Here is a 25,322-nt window from a genome sequence, read left to right as displayed (position 1 = left end):
ACAAGATACAATATTTGTTGGGTCTGCATTCTTTCAGTCTGGGCCTCATATGTGAGAACAAAGTTAACTTGCATGTCCTTGGAGGCTGTACATGGTGATTATGGGGGTCAATTAACTTTTATTAATCAATGATGCCACCTGGTGGCCAGAAAGTGCATTTTGTGGTGCCCATACATGCTGCACCAATCTGTTTTTCTTTGCTAGAAATAAATTCAGTAGCATTTAAGGCATTTTTATTAGTGAAGTTTTGAAAAATGCTTAGTTTGGTTTGGCAGAAGCAGGAAAGTCATAAAATACAAATCTAACATGGCAAATTGAATTGAATACTCTGATTCCCGTCCTCCCCCCCCCGCCCCGCTTTTTTTTAAATGAATCTCCTATAGGATACTAGATCCTAAATGGTATATAGTAAACAATTCCCTATGACCAATACAGCCCTTTCCTGGGTTTCACCTGAGTTCCAACAGTCACTGGGGCAGCTGATGGTTTCAGTGCTCCTCCCATCTGACTCAAGGGCTGGTTAATCATGTTCTTCTCATTCTGCAGTTAAGGCACTGAGTAATTCTTAAGGCATCATGGTCTTGTCTTCTTTGAAAAGGTAAAAGTTCTCAAAAGTGTGTACTACAAGATGTCCTGAAAATATGGATGGATGGATGGATATGTTGGAAAGTTGAGTTTTGAAAGTTGAATTTTAAGTTGTTTTTTGTTTTTTGTTTTTTGTTTTTTTTATTGGCTAGGAAAGTAACTCTAACTCCATTACCTCCTTGATGAATAGCATGATTTTGCAGTGTCTTATTGGTAGGCTTTCTGCTCAGCCTATTTGTGTATTTCCATCCACTCTGCTCCTGAGAGTGCAGGCTGGCAGGCAGCAGCTGAGCTTGAGTACAAGGAAAGGAAATGCAATTCCAGGTTATCGGGCTTGGCACAGTGGTTCTGAGGTCAGGATTTCCTAATGCGGACATCTTCCAGTGAGCTCTCTTGGTTTAGAGAAATGTCTCAGTTTGCATGGGTAGATTTCCATATTAAAGAACAAGAATTGACAAAATGGAAACTTGCCATGATACTTAGGTGATGTAATACTTAGATAAATCTGCTTTCTACACTTTTCATCTACCTAGAGGCTTTACAGAACATCACTTTTGATTAATGAGGTAGCCTAGACATTGAGAACATCTAAGAAGAGTTTTTTCCCCCGAGTCACTCTTACGGAAAAGTTAAATATTTGGACTTACCAAACATGGTTGGTATATAGAATACATTCAGAGTGGGGTTAGAGTGAGACTAGGTTAATTTTTCATTTCCCGATAAAGCTAAATGTAATGTATAATCAATGTATTTTGTTAATTTTTGTGGTTTTCTTATCTCTTTGGAAACATACTCTGTAACTTCTATGTTTGGATTACTTTAAGATCTAAATTGCTAGTGATGGTCTCTGGCAAGATAGGACATATGTTGCAGTCCATGGAAGCTTAATGTCGTCATATACAATATCTCACCATGGCTTTCTGCCAGTGCTGGATATTTATAATATGCTTGTCTAGACGCAACACAAGTTCTTGAATCACTCTCTCAAAGATGTAGTTTTAGCACTTAGGTGTGTATGTTTGTGTCATCTGTTAAGTTTGAAAAGCTGGCATTAACATCCAAGTTTCCCTTTGTGCCTTTCAGCATGACTTCATAAATCCATGGGATGAAATTATATACTTCATAATATTGCTATATGGAGATTTAGTCTGATAAAAATGCATTCAGTCTCTTAATATGCCTTTTTTCTTTTCATTTTCTCAACTCCCACTGGCATTAGGATTGGCTTCAGCCTTTATTACTTTTTATCTAAACTAAGACACAATCCTGTCTTAAAAATTGTTTTATTATTGTAAGTATTTCTTGACCCCTTTATGCACAAGCCCTGGTTAAGTACTATGAGAGATAGAAAGATGAATCAGATGTGGATTCTGCCCACAAAGACATTTGTCTCAAATGAAAAAGAAATTGAGGGATTTTTCGAGTCAGATAATTCTTTGCTGTAGGGCTGTCCTGTGCATTTGGAGGATGCTTTGTAGAAGGTATAAAGTGAGTAACTGTCGTGTAATGTGTTATTCAAAGGGAGAGACTATTTCTTTCAAATGCAAAGTTTGGTAGGAGAGGAATTTGAGATGAGCCTTGAAGAATATGAGAATTTTTATATGGAGAAACAGAGAAAGGATTCATTAAAAGGGAACATTAGAGACAAAGTATGGAGCCAGAGAACACATGGGAAGTGTTTAAGGAATTGTGCAGAGTCAAACTTTGGTAAGAACAAAGGGCCTGTGTTAGGCAGTAGCAAGAGAGAAAATCAGAAAGTCAATAGGGACCATGTCGTGGGGGACTTTAAATTCTAGGAAACAGCATTTGTTTTAATTTGATAGGTAATGGGAAGTTTTCATTTCTCAACAGAAAAGATAGTATTACCTTGAAATCCTATGATTCCTTGATGTTAAAGATTCATTAAATGTAACCTATTGCTTTAATACTTTTCCATGTTATAAGAACCACTACATATCACATTGCTCATTTACAGACTATCTTCATCTAGATAAGGTTTTTCAACTGCAGCCCTATGGATTTTTCGAGTCAGATAATTCTTTGCTGTAGGGCTGTCCTGTGCATTTGGAGGATGCTTTGTAGAAGGTATAAAGTGAGTAACTGTCGTGTAATGTGTTATTCAAAGGGAGAGACTATTTCTTTCAAATGCAAAGTTTGGTAGGAGAGGAATTTGAGATGAGCCTTGAAGAATATGAGAATTTTTATATGGAGAAACAGAGAAAGGATTCATTAAAAGGGAACATTAGAGACAAAGTATGGAGCCAGAGAACACATGGGAAGTGTTTAAGGAATTGTGCAGAGTCAAACTTTGGTAAGAACAAAGGGCCTGTGTTAGGCAGTAGCAAGAGAGAAAATCAGAAAGTCAATAGGGACCATGTCGTGGGGGACTTTAAATTCTAGGAAACAGCATTTGTTTTAATTTGATAGGTAATGGGAAGTTTTCATTTCTCAACAGAAAAGATAGTATTACCTTGAAATCCTATGATTCCTTGATGTTAAAGATTCATTAAATGTAACCTATTGCTTTAATACTTTTCCATGTTATAAGAACCACTACATACCACATTGCTCATTTACAGACTATCTTCATCTAGATAAGGTTTTTCAACTGCAGCCCTATGGATTTTTCGAGTCAGATAATTCTTTGCTGTAGGGCTGTCCTGTGCATTTGGAGGATGCTTTGCAGCATCCCTGACCTCTAACAACTAGATGCCAGTAGCCCCCACTCCCTCGACTTGTGACAATCAGAAATATCTTCAGATATTTTCAAATGACCTCTAGGGGGCAAATTGGCCCCCATTTGAGAATCACTGGTGTAGCATGTTGTTCCTCCAGTGTTTTGGACATTGTTAAATCTAAGAGTCCCTCAGGCATTCATTCTGGTAATGCTTGGAATTTTGTACTAGATGTGCATCTGATCTTGAGATTAAGGTATTTCATGTGTGTTCAAGTGAAAGAGCTGAACTGGGCATCTAGAGACCTGGATTCTAGTCCTGGCCCTGCCACAAATATGTTGTATGACTCAGTGAGACCCTGTACTTAGTAACCTGACTCTTCATTCTAAAATGACCAACGTGACCTCTAAAGGCTGTTTCCAGCTCAGATTCTATGCCCTGATTTCAGATTGATCTCAAGGTTTTATTCTTTTACATTTTTAGAAAGTCAGCACAAATTGAACTACCATGTGTATTAACCAACAAGAGTGCCTAAAGTATTAAATAAGAAAGACAAATGTTTTTTTTCTTACCACTTTGTTATGCTAAATACTATAATTTTCCCCCCCTTTTCTAGATTATTTGAAAAATCTTTTAGAAGACTCTGGAGATTATAGAGACACTCAAGGTACATAACTTTTTGGTCTCATATATTGCAGGAGTTTTTATATTATGTTTATTTGGGCCTAGAAAGTATAAATATAATGAAAGCCATATGCAAAACTCTGTTTTGTTCATTGGCCTTTTCTTAAACAACTGTATTTTGGGCAGTTTAGGCTAGGACTAGATAAAGTGGTACAGTAGTGCTGGGTATAGATGAAATTATAGGGACAAGAGAAGCCCATGGTCAGCCGGCCGTGGGAGCCAGCCTCCTGAGAGAGTGGACCCAGCATGGTCTGGGTTCAGGAAGCTTCATCCTCCTGTGCTCAGTTGCCCTTGCTGGTGGTAGATTCACTTCTCTAGATGTCCATTGCCTTGAAAGGAGGGATCGAACCAGTTGATCTGCACGGTCCTTTCAAGCTTTAAAATCATGAGTCCATGAAATGACGACTAAAATTCAGGGATGACATCTAAAATAGCATATTCTGGGACTGTTTAATAATAGGCAGTAGCTCTACCACCCTCTACCCCTAAATCCTAAAGCTTTTCTTGCCGCCCACTTGGAATTTAAGCAGGCCAGAAAGCAAGGAATATGCCCACCTCTTGAATATTTGCCATGATGAGTGCCAGGTGCAGTAAATTCTGACGTAAGGTTGAGGTCTCCATAAGGAGACACTACTTTCCTTTAATAATGGTGATAATAATACATTTGTATTTAAAGAATGTAGGAACTTCCAGAGTTGGTACCAGAAATAGCATCTCTTTCTTGGTAGAGCATCTCTTGGTAAATTATAGTAGCTGGACTAAAAATCCTCAACCCCTTTCCAGAAATTGACCTTTTGTTCATGATTGCTGTCACTGCCACACCAGCCTCAGGAGGGCATGTTCCCTCTTTAATACTCTACCAGTTTTTCTCAATGAGAATGTTGCTGTCATATTATATGGAATAACCTTCCTCATGTGAGTTTCTAATTAGTATTGCAGGATATTTAGCATTTCTGGTTCCTAACCACTAAAGGCCAATGGACCTTCCCAGTCATATGACAACCAAAAATTAACACATGTCCAAGTGTCCCTTGGGGAGCACTACTGTTTTGAATTGAGAATAACTATAGCCCAAAAGGAGACAAAGTGCAGACGTTTTTTTTCTTTTTTCTAAATGGCTAGTTACAAGGGTGATATGACTGGAGCATTGAAAAACACTTTATAAAGGCAAGAGGTTATTAAAAAGACTAAAATACAGATGAAGTGAAATAACCCAGCTTACAAAATAATGCATGTAATTTCCTAAGGTCTACTATGCTCATATGTGGCTTCCTTTCCTCTTAAGATCAGACTAAGAGAAGACAGCTGAGCCCTGACCCTCTTACATAGTCATTTCTTGTAGATCTGAATTCCTCTCCCAGGATTCTTTCTCCCAAGGCAGTTTATCCTGGAATGGTCCTTCCCTGGGCACAATTCAGCTTCCAGGTATCCTTACAGCTATCCTTATCCTGTGAACTTCAACAGGATAATCTAATCTCAGCACGAAGCAACTCTGACATTCATATTATTGATACACATGATCTATGACATCTTTTTAGAGTCTTTCTTTGGCTCATTTGTTTTTCTGTTTTGTTTTTTTTTTTTATGTACTGTTTTGGCCTGTTTTTCTTTGATTTTGCTCTTATTGAACCTCATCATCCAAAATTCTGCCTACTCAGTTAACTGAGCTCCTTTAGTGTCTGGTTGTTGTGAAGTAGTATTCCTGTCTCCTGGAATTGCTTCATATTACAATTCATTGATAATGACCAAATGCACCTTCTGTTCCTACAAATTTTAGATGCCCTTGCTGTTGTTATAGAGGTAGCCAACCACGCCAATGACACCATGAAGCAAGGAGTAAGTATCTGATTTTAATCGGTGGTATACTACGGAACCTGGGAATACAGGCCTGGGAAAATATGCTCTGCATTCTCTTTCTGTAGGACAATTTTCAGAAACTTATGCAAATTCAGTACAGCTTAAATGGACACCATGAAATAGTGCAGCCTGGACGGGTAAGTGTTTTAGACTACCTTTTGCAAATTTAATATAATGCAGTTAGGCACAGTTTGTAGCTGTTTTTCATTTCAGTTATGAAAATAGGTTATTCGTTATTGTTACTCTTCATTGGCCCAGTCTGGATCAACTAAGTTCATTCTTTTCATTCAAAACATTCATGACTTAAGTTACTGTGACAAGAAATCTAGCTCAATTTGAAGAGCATCAAGGGACCCCTACAGAGTATCTGATTAAATAGGATCATTTTATTGTGTAATACTAGCTGACCTCACACAGCTTTAAAGATAATTTCATTTAAAATCTTTAATGTAAGAGAGGATTATGAAGAGAGGGAGAAAATTGGTATTTTGATACTCCTCATAAAGCACAAAAGTAGCCTAGGGAATGAATTTAGGAAAATTACAAAATGCAATCATCAGGATGTTGGCAATGCCTCAGGATCAAGTACACGCTCAGGCAATTACATTTCAGACCACATAGTACCCCTGGGGCCACTATTGGATTTATGAAACTCTGTAGCCTTGTCCAGTTCCTAAATGACTTATAGGGGTTGAAAAGAAACCATGACTGTAAAAAGTCACAAGGAAATTATGCCTGCCCAGCCCCCATACAAAAAAAAAATTCTGGGGAAAAAGTTGAAAAGGAAATTATATGTATATGGTAGTTGTGTTATGATGGTAGGACTAAATGGGTGTGTGTTTGGATGAATCAGGTTTTTCTCAAAGAAGGGACTCTGATGAAGCTTTCCCGGAAAGTCATGCAGCCTCGAGTGTTTTTCCTGGTAAGTGGCCCTGTCGGTTCTGATGAGCCCAAGGCAAGGATAGTTGTTTAATGAAAGGAGACATTTGTACATTAGCACATTCAAATAGCTGTTTTAGTGGGATCTTTGATTGGCTGTATTGCTTCTTTGAATTTCAAGTATTGGAAACAAAGTCTTTTATGATGCCTAACTGGAAAATTACTTCCTTTTTGAATTTCGTTCATTTCTAATTTGGAAGAATTGATTCAATCAATTATTTATTTAGGCAGATTGTAACACTTTAGTGGGATTTAGAATTCAGAAACATTAAATCTGTCTACAGAACTTGGAAAGAAAGCACATTTTTTTAGAAATTGCCTTTTTAATATTACTCTAATAAAACATTCTGGGTGGTTTTAGTTTCTATGAGCAGAACATAAGTATTTTATTCAGAGAGCTTTAAATAAAGACGTAATATTTTCCTTTAATCCCATATCTTATCAATAACTTTGTAGCTGAAATTCGTTCCTTTACTTCATCCTATGAAATGTTTCCACTTTCAGTTTAATGATGCCCTGTTGTATACAACACCAGTGCAGTCTGGGATGTATAAACTGAACAACATGCTCTCATTGGCTGGAATGAAGGTCTGTGTATATTTTATATATATTTTTTAACCTAAGTATATTTAGAGAAAAAGCCCCAAGATAATCATCTTTCTTACATCTTTAACTTTCTCCATGTATTACTGCTCATGTGTTCATTTATTCACTCATGTAGTCATTTGTTCACTCATGCATTAATTTATTCATTAGATATTTATTGAGAACGACTATAAACAAAACAAGGCAATAGGTTTGGTGGAAAATATAAAGATATTTATATAAATATAAATGGAAACATGATTCTTTTGGTCTCCACCCCTACACCAGTCTCCCCAGGAGCCTAGCAGCTAGTTGGGAAGATGTACACTATACATAAGTACTTATAGTAAGAAATATTACTGTAAAAGCACAGTTAAAATTTTTGGTTGAGAGTTCAGAAAATAAAGAACAGCTTTTGGTGGGACATGGAGGGACGAATGGCAGTTAGAAAGAGGAAGAACCAAGGAAGGCTTTTTGGAGAAAGAGCCAAGGATAGGTCAGACACGGGTGTGCAGAGATGTGAGGAGAGGCCCAAAGGTGGGAAATTTGTGCCTATGTGTAGGTAGGTGTTTAAATTCCATTGGAGCAGAGAGTAGAGGAGGGAGAGTCGTGCTAGATAAAGCTAGGAACGAAGGTCGGTGGTGAATGTCAGCAGCCAGGACATTGGGTAACTTTAGCTATGTTTCAGAGATGAGATCTCCAATAAGATGAGTTTGCTCAAATTGTTTTGCTTTCTTCCAGGTCAAAAAACCCACCCAAGAAGCATATCAGAATGAACTAAAGATTGAGAGTGTAGAACGTTCCTTCATTCTCTCAGCCAGGTAAATTAAAAAGATAAATGTATAGATCAGCACTTGCCAATTTTATAGGGTCAGACATTTCCAGTGTTTTTTACATTTAGGTTAACTACTAGACTTATCTTTTTTCCCTTCTATTCTTTCTGGATACCACGCAGTTTTCTCTTGACTTACCATGCAGGTAAAATGTCTAAGGTTGGATATAATTGTGTACTAGAAGCACAAAAATAAAAACGTTTCTCCGAATAGAATAATCATGCTGAAAATGTTTCGCTGATCATTTTTTTTAAACTAAATATTTCAAATCTCTTTACAATGCATAATGTTTTTAAAAACATCGGCACTTTATCATTTCGCTTTATCATTTACTAGGAAGTTTTCACATAACACTGAAAGGATATAACAAATTTAAGAGGTAGGTGTCCTCTCATTAAAAATGAGGATGACTTAAGTTACAGAAAAATTAAGTTGCTGTCTTAAGGAGACATAGCTGGCAAAGTCAGGATACAAACAGATTTTTTGCTTTTAAATCTGTTGTTATTTATGATACCCATTGCCACAAACTAGAACCTGCACTGCCTGATGTGTAAATCAAACTATATTGCCATATGTAAATAAAGTCCTTAAAAAACCTGAATCTGTATGAGTCATAAACATACATTATTGAGTTATTGGCCTAGTGGTAGACATGGATGTTTGACAGGATTTGATTAGTGAAGGGAGAGACACCAACAGCCATAGCATACTCCCCTGCTGGATCTGGGGTAGTGAGTCTAGACATCTCCCAGACCTAACTTTTGATGTAATAAAAATAGCAGATACTTTTATAGCACTTACTTTGTGCCAGGCACTATCCTAAGCACTCTGTGCATATTCATTAAATCCTCACAAGAACCTTTTAAGGTAAGTGAGCACTCTTACACCCATTTTATGGTGAGCAAAGCCACCTGGCTGTTAAGAAGCAGGGCCAGGATTTGGACCCAAGCAGCCTGCTTCCAGCTGTGTCCAAACCACTAAAATCAACTAGGGCCTTAGCAGCAGCTCGAATCGTAACTGGAACCATTTATTTTTCTGCATCAGGCATGGTGCTAAAAATTTTATATTTATGTTCTCTTTTAATTTTTATGTTAACTAGTGGGGTAGGTATTGTCTTGACCTCCCATATAAGAAAGCTGGAGGCTTAGAGAGGTTAAAAAATAACTCCAGAGTTACACAACTAGTAAGCAGTGGAGCTGAAATTTGACCATGGCTCTAAATTTATGATTTTAATCATGATAATATCGCCTGTGTCCATGGATGTTGAGGACTCAGACCAAATGTCTGACTTTCCAAAGTCAGAGGACCACAAGAGCAGCTAGCTCCCTGGGTCATGTCACTCTTCTGAAATGCAATGGCCACTGCTGCCTGACACCAGAGCTCAGGATACAGGGGAAGACAAATACCTGTTTTCATGGTTTGTCAAATGCTTCCTAGCTCCCAGCCAGAGCTGTAACCGTTTTCCTTCTTTCTTTTTCCTTCCTTCCTTCCTTCCTTCCTCCCTCCCTCCCTCCCTTCCTTCTTCATTTCTTTTTTCTTTTCTTTCTTTCTGTTTGAATAAAAGGGCAAAGAACGTCAGGCTTCTGGCGAGTATTTAAACTTGATTCTTAAAGTCAAGAGAGTTATTTTTCAAAGATCTGGAGAGGAAATGCTTATAAGAAAGTCAGGTTTTCAATTGTATTTAAGTTTTCTAACTAAAAATTTGCTTTGGTAAAAACCAAATTCTATTTTATTAAAAAATTAAATAATTCAGCAAACAATGGTACATCTTTCTTTCTTTGGTTGCCTATCAGGTAAATATTTGGATGTCTATCTTTTTCTAGATTGGCCTTCTTCAGTAAGGTCATTGAATTTTTAAGTGTAATAGGAAGCCCCAAGAGTTTTAAGCTAAGAATTGATATGATCTAATTTATATTATTAAAAGAGCACACTGGCTGCTTTGTAGAAGATAGACCACCAGAGACTACAATAGAAGTTAGGAGATTAGGTAGGAGACCATAGACAATAGTGTCTTGGATTAGAGAGGGAAGAAGTGGTCAGAATCAGGTATAGCCAGTAAAATTGTTGATGGATTGAATGTGGTATATGCAGGAGAAATGATAAAACAGGAAAGTTCTTGATAAATGAAAAGTAAATTTTCAAGGAAGCATTGACATGGCACGTGGGAAAGGGAACTCACACGTATTGAATGCCACTGGTGTGCCATGCTCTCCTTCTGAATTCCCCCAACTACAGTGAGGCAGGTACTGTATAATATGTAAAAGGGATAAAAAAGCCTTCTTGTGATCTGGTTCTCATCTGCCTTATTGTCCTGATCTCCATTTTCTCTCCTTGTACTCATCCCTATGAAAGCATGGCATGTTCCATCAGCATGGATCTGCTTATGATTCTCCATGCATGCAGCCTACTTCACATTCTTTTGTCTTGCACAAGCAGCTACCTCTGCCTGGAATTCATTGTAACACAAAGTTAGGTGTCAGGCATTGGGATACAGTAGAGAATTAAAAGGTTCCTTCCTTCCCTGAGCTTACAGTCTATTATGGAAGACACACACTTAGCGAATATTAACACAATTACTACTGTGATGAAGTAGTTGTAGGAAAACTACCAGGTCCTGTGAGGCTGTAAAATGAAGGACCCTGAACTAGATTTGGTAGAGAAAGGGCACTTGCCTAAAGACCTGCTTTGTCTGTTGAGTTATGAAGGATAAATAGGAGTTAGATAGCTAGGCAAAGGGGAAAGAGGCTCATGGTCATGGGGAACGATGTCTACCAAGGTCCTGAAGTGGAAAGGGGCATGGCATAGTCAAAGAACTGAAAGACAGGTGTTGCATGAACACAGAGAATGAAAGAGAAAGTGACCCAGGATAAGCCTGGAAGGACAAGGATACAGACTTTGCAGAACTATGTTGTAGACTTTGGTCTTTAGCTTAAGAGCCACTGGAAACCACTGAAATGTTTATACAGGGGAATGATATGATCAGACTGGCATTTTTAAAAGAGTATCCGGTTGCTGTGTGGAGAATGGTTTGGGAGGGGAACTAAAGGAGATGGCTAATTGGACATAGGGGAAGTGAGAGGTTTGGAGAGTGAGTCTCCAGCTTGTACAATGTATTGGGTAGTGGTGCCATTTGCTGTGATAGGGAACTCTGGGAAAGGAGCAGCTTTGGAGGAGGATTTAGTTTGAGATGTGCATATTGAATGTGAGATGCCTATGAATCATCAAAATGGAGCCATCAAGGAGGTAGTTTATGTAAGGATCTGAATGACAGAAGGAAGCCTGGACTAGAGGCATATGTTTGGGAGTCATCAGCTTAGGGGTGATAACCAAAGCTAGGAGACTGAATGAGGGTGCAAAGAGAAACTAAAAGAGTTCCCTGTCAAACTCCTATAATGCTTCTAATCCTAACTTAGTCATCACCTCTGCAAAGCCTTCTCCACTACCTCAGAGTAGCATGTACAGTTGACTCAAGTAGTAAATGGTGTGACAAAGTCCAACACACCAGAAATCCCTTCTATTGGAGGGTTTTTCCTCTTGAAAATTCATCCCAACCAATGGGAAAATGGTGCTTATTGAATTCAAATTTTCTTTTTGTTAATGCGTGCATTCCATAAGGAAAAGAATACTTGGTTTAACTGTGTTTCGATCTGAGGAAGATACTGATTCTTCTACTAAACATGTTACAAAGGGAGAGCTAGAATGTCTCCACTTGCTGCTGCGGGCAAACGTGTGTGGTCTGTGAGAAATGTGTTATCGAGAGCCGGTAAACATTGTTTTGGCAGAACCCCACACAAGAGAGCGCCAGGAATGATTAAATGAAAGAACAGCATATGTGACATTATTTGTACAGTTGAATCACATTCCACATCTCTCAGGGCTCCAGAAAAATCAGACAGCGGTTCTCAAATTAGCCATCTGCCTCTCAGCATTCTGTTACCTCTTCCAGTGAAAAGTAGGGGAGGCAGAGAGGGAGGGAGGGACGGTAATATTTTATGAATGTTTACTTGGAAGCCTCAGCATATGTTCTCATAGTGTAGTTCTTCAGAGAACATGAACAGAGGCCAGAGATGACATGGTGGTGAAAGGTTCAACCCTTAGGCACATTTGGGTCTAATATCAACTCATCATTTAGTATTGTCTGTTATCTAAAGCAAATTGTCTAATGTTTTGAATCTTCAGTTTCCATATCTATAAATGGCGATGGTGGGTGGTGATGTCGGAATAAGAGTGTATATAAGATTCAATATATATTCCAGGGAGTAGCTCTGAATGAGATACGATGACATTTGCAAAGCATTTAGCACAGTTGGCTGACATGTAGTAACTTAAATAAATGTCAGCTAGTTGTGATAGTAATGGTAGAATAGTGGAGGTAAACTGAGGCAGGTTTTATTTGGTTTGGAGAGAGAGGGTCTGTTTCTATTTTATTTTGTTCTTGGTATATAATGCAAATTCTGGAAATATACTAGTTTAAAATTTTTATTTGTAAACTGGATTTCTACCTTTTAATATGAGTGTAAATTCTAAATGGCACTTCGGTCATTCAGAGAGAAGGTACATTTGTGAGAATGATTATAATGGGGAAGACAAGTGGTGTTTTAGTATCTTCTTGGCCTTGTGTGGGTTCATTCAAATGCAACAAAATATGCCTATTCATAACATTATTTATGATAGAATTTTTTATTTTAAAAAAATATCATTTAAGAGTTCCAAAACCACACCCATACCCATGCTCTCAGTGTCTTATTCAGTGTGAAACATAATTTTCTTTTACTTACTTTTTTATATAAACTTTTATTAATAAAACATTTTGGCATAGAAGTTCAAATATACTTAAAATTAGAGTGAATAATATATAATCAAACTGTATATTCAGTCACACAAACTCAAATTATCAAGACTATTCTGTCACATATTTTTCTGTTTTCTAAAGTATTTCAAAACAAATTACAGATATCAGGTCATTTCACTCCTTCATACTTTGGTATGCTTCTCCAAGAAAAATACACATTTTCTTACACAATCACATTTCCATTATAATGATGGATTTCATTTTATTATGATAGAGTTTTAAATGACTCAGTTCTCTGTGTCTCTCTACACATTTGCGTGGGTGCACGCGTGCGCACACACACACACACACACAAACACTAAAATGTGCCACTCCCTCTTGAATATACAAAACAAAATGTGCTGATACCAGTGATAATCTGGAGTCACTACAGAAGTTTTTTGGGAGGAGCTGTGGTTGTACAAAAGCAGAACAAGAATCTCTTTTTCTGAATAGGCTTTCCTCCTATTTAGCCCGTTTTCATCTAGATTTGAGTCATAGCTCCTCGTGAACCGAGGGTAGGACAGGAAATGTGATGAGCTTTTTAGGTAAAGGCACCCTAACAACTACATGCTGTGTCCCTTGTTAACCACTCTTTAAACATCTGTTTATGATACCAAAAATGTTTTCTTAACCCACTGCCCTTTCTAGGAAATTTTAGTAGTAGTTAGTAACCTAAAAATATTTAGTATTCTATGCTATAAATTTGGGTTTGAAACTTGATTCCTTGGAATATTTTAAATTCTAGGATTGCATCTCAGGAAATACCTTGGTTATATAATCATAATTAATAATCGTGTGAATAAGCCCTTAAACCAAACAAAAATACTTCCAAAGTTAGGAGACTTCAGAAGCCATTCAGTGTAAAGCAGGACGTTTGGAAAGGAAAAGAGCATTGTATTTGCTAAAATGCCATATGTTCCCTAATGCCTGCTCTGATTATTTGTGCACATAAACCTCAGAGTTGCTGCCTGTGAGCAGCGTTGTTGGAGGGGGGTGAAATCTGTTGCCATGGGAGAAAGAAAAGAAGAAAGAAAAAGGCAAAGAATAAGAGCTGACATCTGGTTGATGGAAACTTCTTTTGCCCCCAACAGTTCTGCCACAGAAAGGGATGAATGGCTAGAAGCGATTTCCAGGTCAATAGAAGAGTATGCCAAGAAAAGAATCACATTCTGTCCTAGTCGGAGTCTTGACGAGGTATTATCTTTTTCCTCCTCCTTCTTTTTTTCAATCTATTTCACTTTTTTCCTTAAAGAAACTTTTCCCAGGGTTTTAGAAAAGCAATATGTGTTTCACAGAAGGGTTGGAGGGTATGTGTAATTTCAGAGCTAAATATTTATCCTGTTAATGTCTCCTTGCAGGTCTATGATAGCATGTAGCATATTCATATTTTTTTTTTCTAGTTATAAAACCTCATTGTAGAAAGTGCATGGAGATAATCAGAAGTCATTCTTCCACAGGCGGACTCAGAAATTAAAGAGGAAGTCAGTCCCCTTGGATCAAAGGCTCCTATCTGGATTCCTGATACCAGAGCCACAATGTGTATGATCTGCACAAGTGAATTTACTCTGACCTGGAGACGACACCACTGCCGGGCCTGTGGAAAGGTTGGAGAGGATAACACCCGTCTCCATTGTGATTTTTAATAGCTCTGGGCTGTACATAGTGAGGAAGCTTATTTCCCCTTGTAAACCACTGAAGGCGGGAAGGGATACTGAATCATGAATGGTAGTTTCCCTAAATATTTAGGCAGGGAACACTCTTGTTTGGGAAGTTACCCCCTCCTACCTTAGGATTACTTTAGTATATCAATAATAGGCAATTTTCATTAAAATAAAAAAGCTAACAAATTCACAATTAATAGACCCTCACATTTACAGATAATTATCTAAACTACATTTATCTAGATACTAAGTACAGAAGTTCTCACTTAACATCGATAGGTTCTGCAGCTTTAAGGAAATCAACATATAATGAAACCGGTTTTGCCACAGGCTAATTGATATAACCCAGAGTTAAGTTCCAGTGACATCTCATCAACGTTATAATAAAATGATGTCATTCAAGGACCTGCTGTATTTAATAGGGGCACTTTCAGTGTTGAAGTTATCACTAGTGGTATTTCTAAGTGTTCATGACCTCATTAGTAAAATGAGCATAGTAACAGTGACATCAGAGAGTTACTGTAAAGATTAAATGAGGTCTTAGAGAGCATTTAGTACACGGCTAGACACTTGGTAGAGGCACAGCAGAAGTGGTCATCGTTATAGCAGTGATGATGACAATGACCACTATGATAATGATGACAATACAGCTAACACAAGACTTACTGCACGCCAGGCACAGTTCAAACATTTTGCACACATTAATTCTTTAGTGCATTATTTTATGTAGTAAGTACTCAGTAATAATGCGTGGCCTCTACATCTTCCGGTGTGGTATTGTGTGTGAGTTCATTATATGCCTGAATTCCATAGAGTTGTTATTGAGATTCAATGTCTATAAAAGAGTTTTGAAAAGTAGACAGCACTATAAATTATAACATACCTGGTGGTTTGGATACAAAGGTTATTTAAATTAAATAATCCCCATGTGTTTTCAGATTGTATGCCAAGCTTGTTCATCAAATAAGTATGGCTTAGATTACCTGAAAAATCAACCAGCAAGAGTATGCGAACATTGTTTCCAAGAACTGCAGAAATTAGGTAATTTTTAAGTAAAGATTTAACCAAAAATTCCTTTATTTTCCATATACTTTCGAACAACTTTCTGGATCATCTTAGATACATTAGCAATATGATTGGTGATATTCATCTCAAAATATTGAGTATTTTGCTTTCTTAACTCAGTTAAGCTCTCCTGACTTATATTTTGTGGTATTTCCAAGAGAGGTTGGACTGAAATTATTTTTACTTTGAAAACAGTTTTGCTAAGAATACTAACTGTAGAAGTGAATTTATAGTATGGAATGTTTAAAATAGTTACAAGATAACTTTAACTTTCAAGTAAGTTTTAAGTTTCTAGTTTCATAATTATTTGTTCATTACAAATCATTTTTATCTATTTGTAAAGTAATTTTCTATGGAAATATACTGGGTAGCGTTTTGTTAAGCTAATTCTAATCATTTGGACTGATTTAGTGAGGGTTTATTATATATCTAAATGTTTAGCTTCTCACCAAATACAGAATGACATATCTACCTATCATTCACAGGTATCCATCTCTGCAATTAAGATGAATGCAGATAGCAGTATTGCTCGAGTCCCTATTTTGGGAAGAGATCTTTAGTTAAATTCCTGAAACTTATAGGATCTGAATTTTAAAAAGATTATTTTTCATTTCCACGAAGAATAGCTTTTCATCAGCAAACGAGAATATCTAAGTGAATAAAACTAGATGACATGCTATTTCAGAATCTGTATAGTTTGTTATTGTCTAAGTACATTTTCCAAGAAGACACATCTACCTAATCCTTTGCCAGCCTTTATATTTCTTCCTTTGCTTGCTGGGTGTATAATGTAGGGTTCAAACATTCAAAATTCACTTTTGAATCCTCCTCCCATATCATCAACACCCATTTGGTCAGTAAATCTTAAATTTCTTTGAAAACCTCTCTGTCCTTCTCTTGATTTCCTCATCTCAGCTCTAATAAGGCCTTCATTATCTTTCACCTGGACTACTGTAATAATTCCCTAACAGGTTTCGCTGCTGCAAATCCTTTCTCCCTACTGCCAGATTTATTTTTCTAAGTTCAATCTGCTCATGTCACTCCTTAGCCTGAAAGGCCTTTGATGTCCCACTGCCTAAACAACAGTCCAGTCTCCTTAGAATTGGCCTTTTGTCCCCCAGCCTCATTCTTCTCCAAATAGATGACCTAATTTCATACCTCTCTGCTTTTGCTCATGCTGACCTCTCTTCATGGAGCGTCCTTCCTTTTTTTTGTTTGGCAAACTCTTCTTTATACCTTAACGGCCAACTCAAACATCTCATTCTCTTCCAAGCTTTTCCTGAGCCTCTGCAGTCAAAATTAATTCCTTCTTCATGTTGACTTACAGTGCTTTTTCTAGCACTTTGTTCATTGTAATATTATTATTTGGCCATGAATCTAGATACTAAATGATATGGTTAGATTTTTTTTAAGCCAGAAGTTTTTTTAAATTTATTTTTTTAAGTTGGTAGTACTTTTTAAGTTGGTAGTAATATGTTTCAGAATTCTAAAGGCACAAAAGGGTGTTGAAAAAGTATAAAGTCAGAGACAGTGGAACATCTTCCTCCCACTCAACTTCTGGCCACCCATCTTTCTTACCCAGGGAATTCTATATCCTTACATTGTTATTGTATGCAGTAATGTTTATTGACTTGAGTTAAATTGAATTGCAGAATAGCTACCATTGGCTTCATAAGTGTACCTGATTTCTTTAGATCACCAGAACTCTCCTAAGATCGGATCTCCTGGAAATCATAAATCTCCTTCAAGTGCTTTATCATCAGTCTTACATAGTATTCCATCAGGGAGGAAACAGAAAAAAATCCCAGCTGCTCTCAAAGAAGTAAGTGTTTCCATTAAACTTGCAACTTGATAGAGGCTGAATTATTCATATGCATATAATACACTGTTTTTCTTTCATAAAGGAAGATGTCATTTCCTGCTACTATTATGACATGCATTTTAACACTGGTAATGGGTGTGGCTGATGCCTCTTTATCTTGCTTGGTCTCCCATATGAGCTAGTCATTTATAAAATGACTCTGAATTTTAGAGAACACTTTGTAACAATGACAGAAAATAAAGATAACTTGGATACACATGAATTTTAAAAATTACTTCGAGGAGACCCCTTACCAGAGGGAAGAAGTCTATAGAATATTTTGGGCATTTTATTAGCATTTATTGATCTGCACAAGTTATTTGTAGCCATTGGTTGGTTATATACAGAAGATATCACTAATAGATTGTCTTTCCTTTAAACTTAAAAGAAAATTTTTAGAGTGATAATAGCCTGAAAGTTAGACCTATCAGTGGCATAATCCACAGACATCACTGATACCCCATCCCAGTTCCTCAAATTCAAGTGTTCACCCAATGTGAGAGATCAGACAGCCCTGCCTTTCTGGCCACTCCTGGTTTAATTAGTTTATTAATTAGTTTCACCTATGCTAGTTTTATGGCCGGCAGAAGCAGAGTAGACTTTTAAATTCTGTTTTCTTGTTTGGTTACTGTAGAAGTGTTCTGTCACAGAGTATAGAAGTAAACAACTCTAAAAAACTTGACCAAGATCATGTTTCTTATGTAAAGCTGAGTGTATTCTATCATGGCAATTGAAATACTAAGAGGTGATTTTTAGCCAATCTCATGAAATAATAAGAATAGGACTTAAAGTCCTAATTGCCAAGTTTCATATGAAACTGGTTAAGCCAGTTTACTGAGTACTTCTGAACTCTTGCATCACTCATTCCTGAATCTAAATCGATATTTAGAACCTTAAGGTTCTTCATTAATTGAAATCGTTTTCAGTTTTCTAATTTTCCACCTCTCCATGCTGATGTCACAGTTTATAAATATAATCCTTACATTTGCTCCCCTCTTCAGTCTAAATTCCACAGCATTGGTTACAGATCTCTTTATAGTCCAGACTCAGCCTAACTCCAGTCCCATTTCGTACGTCTTTCCACTCAACTACACAAACAGACCTTCACTTTCAAACCTCTGCTTCCTGACTGCAGCCATTTCTTCTACTCCACTAGTTGTCAAAGTGTCCTTCAGAGCAGCAGCAGCAGCATCACCTGAGAACTTATTAGAAATTTGAATTATTAGGCCTCACCTAAGGCCTACAGAATCTGAAATTTTTACAAGCCTTCTTGATGATTTAGATGTATAGTTAAGTTAAGAGAACCACTACTTTGCTCCTTTTTAGTCAGACTGGGGAAATTAATTTGTTCCATTAAGTGCTGTAAAAGTCAAAGTATTCTCCTTAGGAAGCTGAGTTCTTTTGTCTTTTTTTTAATTGAGGTGAAGTTCACGTAACATAATTAATCAACTTAAAGTATACAGTTCAGTGGTATTTAGAGTATTCACAATGTTGTCTAACTACCATGTAGTTCTGCTTTCAAAACTTTTTCATCACCCCATAAAAACACCCTGTTCCCATTAAGCAATCAGTCTCCCTCCACCCCTTTCTCCACCCCCTGGGAACCACCAATCTACTTTATGTCTCTATATATGTTCTTATTTTGGGTATATCATATAAAAGGAATCATACAATATGCGACCTTTTATATCTGGCTTCTTTTACTTAGCACAGTGTTTTCAAGGTTCATTAAAGGTATGGCACATATCAGTATGCTGTTTCTTTTTATGTCTTAATACTTCTCCATGGTATGTATAGACTACAATTTATCCATTCATCTGTTGATGGGCATTTGGGTCCTTTCCACCTTTTGACTATTACGAATAACAATGCTATGAACATTTATGTACCAATTTCCATGTGGACATATGTTTTCATTTGGCTTGGTTATGTAGCTAGGAGTAGAATTGCTTGGTCATATGGTAATTCTATGTTTAACTTTTTGAGAGATTGAGAAATTGCATTCTTATTCTAATAATGTTCAATACATTTTTAGAAACTCCTCTTTGAATTACATTCAGAGCCTCAGACCATCAGTAATAGCAGGCTCTGTCTCTTGAGTTGGATCTAATTTATTTTTAAACAATCAGATCATTGGAAGGAAAATTTCATGCATCAGGTGAATAAGCTAGTTAATACCAATTTTATTTTTAAGAAGATAATAGAGGATTATGCATGGCTATTCAATATTGTGCTTAATTTTCTTGTATGGCTGATAAACTAATTCTAAAATGCTCCCAAAGAATAATGTACAAAATGTTTTGAACAATGATCACAACACTTACATTAAGTACATAGGAGTATCCCAATGTAACTACATTTTAAGTGAAATCTCATTTGAATGTAAACATTCTAATTTTTTAAATAAATTATTTGGTAATTTTATACAAGGATGTTATTTCTTTATACAAATTTACTTGCACTTAATATTTCTAATTTAAGATTAGATATTAAATTTTCCATGAAACAATATAGCATCCTTTTCATGAAATTTATATGAAATTAATACTACATGATTAAGATATAATTTTAAAATTCATAGAGCCCACCAGTGTTAGTTTTCTAGTGCTGCGTAACAAATTATCACAAACTTGGTAGCTTAAAACAACACATTATCTCAGCAGTCCAGGCATAGCTTAGCTAGGATCTCCGTAGGGCCACAATCATGGTGTCGGCCAGTGTTGAGTTCTCATCTGGAGACTGACTAGGGAAGAGTCTGCTTTCATCCTCACTCAGGTTGTTGGCAGAATTCATTTCCTTGCAATTGTAAGACGGAAGACCCTGGCTTCTTACTGGCTTTTGCCTGGAGGTTGTCCTCAGCTCCTTGCCACACGGTCCTCCCAAGATGGCTGTTTACTTCTTCAAAGTGAACATGGAAGAAAGTCTCTAGAACTATCCACTAGATGGAGTCTTATATAACCTAGCAGTCATGGGAGTGACATCCCATTACCTTCACCATATTCTCTTGGTTAGGAACAAGTCATAGGCTCCACCCACACTCAAGGGGAAGAGGTTGTACAGCAGTGACTATCAGAGGCAGGAGTCATGGGAGCCACTTAAGAGTCCTTTCACCATACCACTGATAAGGCAGTTCTTAAACTTGACTTTTTATATCTCTTTTGTTACTTGTTAAAGAAAAAAATCAGAAAAGTTTCAATTGACAGATTATAATCACTAAAGTTTATTATATTTGTGCCTAGAGATTGAAACATTTTCAGCCTTTTATGAAGTAAGCTGCTTTCAGACCAAAATTTGAGGAGCAGAAACAGATCTTTAAAATCACCATTAATAGAATTTTCTATTTACTTTTAATAATAGAATTTTCTGTTTACTTTTCTGTTGGTACAGTTTTTAGAAGTCCAAAAAGTTATTTAAGGGACAGAAATAAAGTTATAAGTAATTTTCTCTAATACCCCAGAATAAGAGCAATAAACCATATAGATGCCCCAAAATGCAGTTTTAAAAAAGCATTTTTGACTTTTGGAATTATTTTTCTTCTTCTGGCAACCCAGAAATACATGCAAACCCACAAAGAAACATAAACATGTAAACTAGGTAAAATTCTAGAACTGCTTCTGTAAAAAAGCGTTTTTATGCTCATGGTAATAATGGCAAGTATTCAATTTGTACAGTAGCAGACTTTGAAAATAAACAAATTGAAACATTATTATGGTTATTGCTTTCAAAATCAGTGATTAAAAGCAATTCTGTTATTTAAAATTTTCTTTTTGTCTGAAAACCATTAAATACTGTATGGGTTTTTTTTTTTTATCTAGGTATCAGCAAACACAGAAGATTCTTCTATGAGTGGCTATTTGTACAGATCAAAGGGTAATAAAAAACCTTGGAAACACTTCTGGTTTGTCATAAAAAATAAAGTGCTATACACATATGCTGCAAGTGAGGTAAGATCAGAAATCTAAAGATGAGTAATTTGGGGGTCTTGTTTTGTAATGCCAACTGGAGACAATTACAGTATTTAATCTGTTTTTTGTATGTTTTGGCTTTGCTTTTAGAAGAGGAGATGTTGCTGTTATTTTTAATATGAGCAATGTCTTTGTTTTTTCTAGAGAGCTCTTACTCAAAAAGATTAGTTTTTCATAGTATTAAAATGAAAGGTTTTGTGGATGTCACCTGACTACTGTTTACTTCACTAAAGGCAGAGGTTCTTATCTTTTCTGCCAAGCTCTCTTGGATGACAACTCCTTGAGTATCCCCAGATTATATTGATGAAACATCAGCATAGATAAGCTAGATTTCCTTTGGGTTATAAACACTTTCTGGCTGTTTAAAACTACCATCTCTCCTATGTGATCACTTTATGTTCTAACATCCTATGAAAAACCACTGCTCTAGGGTCCAAGCTTTTCCTTAGTGGGGCTGGAGTAAATCACCTGCCTTTCTGAGCTACATTTTCTGCATCCATAAAATGAAAGTAATATAATTACCTACCTCCTGTGGTTGCAGGGAAATATAATGTGAAATTCAATGGATGTGAACACATTGAAAACTGTCTAGCATAGTGTCTGGTTCCTGGGGTGGGTAGGAAGGAGGTGGCGCAATAAATATTGTTGAATAAATGAGAAATCAATGAGTTGCTAGAGTTATCAGTTTTAAATATGTGCATGTGAAATTAAATTGGAGCTATATAAATCAAGAGTTTGCAAATCTGAATTTTGTATCAATTTTAAAACCCTTCGTCCTTTATGTCATTTTAAATTAGGATGTGGCAGCTTTGGAGAGTCAACCTTTACTAGGATTCACTGTCACTCAAGTCAAAGATGAGAATTCAGAGTCTAGAGTATTTCAGTTACTTCACAAAAGCATGGTGTTTTATGTATTCAAAGCAGATGATGCTCACACAGCTCAGAAGTAAGTAATTTAGACATATTTGTCTTTTATACATGAAAGTTTGAGTTCTTACTTTAAATGATTGATTTTAAGATAACCTTTTATGCATGGAGCAACTAAGAATTTAAGTCAGCGATCCAGATTGGAAGGATTTTATTCAAACTCTTTAGAATTGCTTCTAACGTCAGGCAAGAGTATCTGGAATATTTTCAGGAGGCGCAAGGGGAAAGAAAATAGGTAGTTCTGTCCAAAATATTTTACGTACATATGACCTCTGAGGAAGCAGCATGATGCTGCTCTGCTGAAAGGAAGGGAAGCTGAGGTATTTGACCTCTCCTTCAGTGAGGGTAAGAATCTTCTCTTGAAACATTCCAGGATTTGGCAATCCAATGATTCCATTGTGCCAGGGAACAGCAGGAGTTTAAACAGCTGCCTGCTAACTTACTTCTTTGGGATAAAGGTCAAACATATTAAGAGGCTCCCATGCTGTTTCCAGTGATGAGTAGAAGGAAATAGATATTTTAGATGGGTAAAGGCTGAAACAAGTCTCTTCAAAATTCCAACAAGAATATTTATTTAGATGTCATGAGGTTGCTTAACAGAGAAGCATCTCTCTGAAATCGAGGTCTTTTCTGAACAAAACAGTTCATTCAGTTCACCTTTTCCATTTTATTTTTATTTTGGCTTTGTAAAATACACATTTTTGTTTTCATTAAAAGGTGCTCATGATTTCTGAATAGGCTTAAAAGTGCAAAAAGAAGGGGAAAAAAAAGACTGCTTTAAGTAAGCAAGATTTGTCATTTCTTAAGGCAGTTAGAATTACCAGAATTACATATGTCAGGTGCAATGTTACAGTCTTTAAGACTTATTGTTTCCAGTCTGTGTTAGGATATCCAGCACTCGATAGCTATTACTCCAAATAATTCCTTTTGGGTACTGAAAAATATTTTTAAATTATGTCACTTAACTATTTTTTTTCTGTAAAAATTACTTAGATAAAATAATAATTGCCCTAATTTTCTGTTAGATATTATACTTCTCATCATTTGCATCTGTATTCATCAGCAAACTGATAAACGTTACTGCTTTTGAATATACATCTTTTGCTTATATTTTTAAGTTGAAAGCTAGAAAGATAGAATTAAATGTAGTTAAGTGAAGGGAATCAGCTTACTTGTAATTATTAATACAGGCTAAATTGTAAGTTTCTCTTTAAGGTTATTAATATCAAATGGGTTGCTTTTTTGCACATTACAGAATATTCAAATGGGTTCATTTCAAAGGAAAATTTGGGCTTTTTAAAAGCCTTCTTATGGTATAATTTATATGCCATTTGCATTTTAAATTTAAATTTTTGAAATTCTGTTCTTCAAATATGAACCAAATCTGTTATAGGCTGTTTTTACTAATTAAATTGAGTGACTTCAAATGTTCCTAGTAAGTTCAGAAACAGTTACACTAGTGGGGAAGTACTACCTCCAAGTGTCCTCTGGATAACTGCAGCTGAGTGTATTGTCAGATAAAACTTTGAGACTAAAGGATTTTGGAAAGACGTGTGTGAAACTGTGAGGCACTTTTATATTGCATGCAAAATTTTGATCACCTGGAGGTAGATTAAATGCTAGATTCCCTATCACTGAAAATTTTAGTACAGGTCTATACTATGGATGCCTGAGGGATCTCTGGTTAAGGGAGCAGACAGAGAGAGAGCTACTGTCCCTAAAAGCAGAAAGAGGGTTGAAATAAAGGCCTCTGAAGATATTTCCACTTCCAAAACCAGTTAAATGAGATCATTGGGACTTCATAGAGCTTTTCCATGAAATGGCCCCTTCCTCATGCCTCAGAGAAATAAGCAATACACTTTTCAGGCCATATTTTTGGCCAAATTACCAAATAAAGGATAGTTCCATATATACAGAATTCTAGTTTGCTATAGGAAAAATCTTAAATATACTGTTAGGGTAATTGGATTCACAGGCACAGCTATTATCTATATTGTCTTAACACATAGGATGATTATATTTACAAATCTAACAAATTTCTCTTACTAATAGGTGGATAGAAGCATTTCAGGAAGGCACAATATTGTAGCACTATTGGTTTCATCTCTTCTGTGATTCCAAAAGGGTTGAATTTCATCATAATGGAGTAAATGCAGTACAAAAATTTTGTAAATGAACACTGCCAAGATAAATCCAGCCAAAATCTTCATCAAGTAGAAGAAATTATTTTGTTAGGTATAAGGTAATTTTTTTTAAACGTTTGTTTTTTCATGTATGTTATTTATTAAAATTTTGATGTTTACTTAATAGAGCTGTTTCTGAAATTCACACTGAATTCTAAAGTACCTTTTCATTAGAAACCGGAAAACGTATCTTAATATCGTATAGTCCATTGTTTTCTTAATGTGTTTTATAGTGTTACATTGTAATAACATTCTCACGAGTGGCAAGTCTTTGTAAATAAAAAACACACATCAAGGAGCAAGTTTCCATGCAGTGTTTGGTTTAGAAATTATTATTCTAAAACTGCTGATAACAAAAGTGCATGTCTTTGAATCAATAAACTAAGATGAAGTTTTGTATCTTTTAATGGAAAAACACATGGCCAACTTCTACCTCAGTAACTGTGAAATGAATTCCAGTAAATTATCTAACCTATTTCTACTGTACCTCTTTTGGCATGAGATAATGTTACAGCATAAAGGAATTATAGCAAAGGGGTATTACCCGAGTTTTTATTTAACTGAACTGTGAGTAGGAAAGGATATTTCATTTGCAGAGGAACACAAATAATCAACTCCATAGCTTTTACATTAAGCCTGATCTTTTTTAAAAAACCAACTATGGCAAG

At 36.2% G+C, this 25,322-nt stretch overlaps 1 protein-coding gene across 2 annotated transcripts in view; it reads left to right on the top strand.

The window, feature by feature from the left end:
* Nucleotides 1-24,713, top strand: part of FGD6 (FYVE, RhoGEF and PH domain containing 6) — a 95,886-nt gene extending 71,173 nt beyond the window's left edge. The window contains exons 9-21 of one of the 2 annotated variants that reach the window (XM_011365904.2): nucleotides 3,877-3,927; nucleotides 5,722-5,780; nucleotides 5,867-5,938; nucleotides 6,655-6,723; nucleotides 7,245-7,328; nucleotides 8,067-8,146; nucleotides 14,084-14,186; nucleotides 14,450-14,596; nucleotides 15,592-15,694; nucleotides 17,413-17,540; nucleotides 21,395-21,523; nucleotides 22,342-22,490; nucleotides 24,524-24,713. In XM_011365904.2, coding sequence (XP_011364206.1) covers nucleotides 3,877-3,927; nucleotides 5,722-5,780; nucleotides 5,867-5,938; nucleotides 6,655-6,723; nucleotides 7,245-7,328; nucleotides 8,067-8,146; nucleotides 14,084-14,186; nucleotides 14,450-14,596; nucleotides 15,592-15,694; nucleotides 17,413-17,540; nucleotides 21,395-21,523; nucleotides 22,342-22,490; nucleotides 24,524-24,560 — 1,211 coding nt within the window. In that variant the 3' untranslated portion in view covers nucleotides 24,561-24,713. The remainder of the gene's footprint in view (nucleotides 1-3,876; nucleotides 3,928-5,721; nucleotides 5,781-5,866; nucleotides 5,939-6,654; nucleotides 6,724-7,244; nucleotides 7,329-8,066; nucleotides 8,147-14,083; nucleotides 14,187-14,449; nucleotides 14,597-15,591; nucleotides 15,695-17,412; nucleotides 17,541-21,394; nucleotides 21,524-22,341; nucleotides 22,491-24,523) is intronic. The other variant, XM_023533967.1, reaches the window with a different exon arrangement.
* Nucleotides 24,714-25,322: the final 609 nt, after the last annotated feature.

Source organism: Pteropus vampyrus, unplaced genomic scaffold, assembly GCF_000151845.1.
Source record: "Pteropus vampyrus isolate Shadow unplaced genomic scaffold, Pvam_2.0 Scaffold116, whole genome shotgun sequence".
Taxonomy (NCBI): Eukaryota; Metazoa; Chordata; class Mammalia; order Chiroptera; family Pteropodidae; genus Pteropus; species Pteropus vampyrus.
The sequence above is the reverse complement of the archived record's forward strand: the minus strand, read 5'-3'. Positions and strand labels throughout refer to the sequence as shown.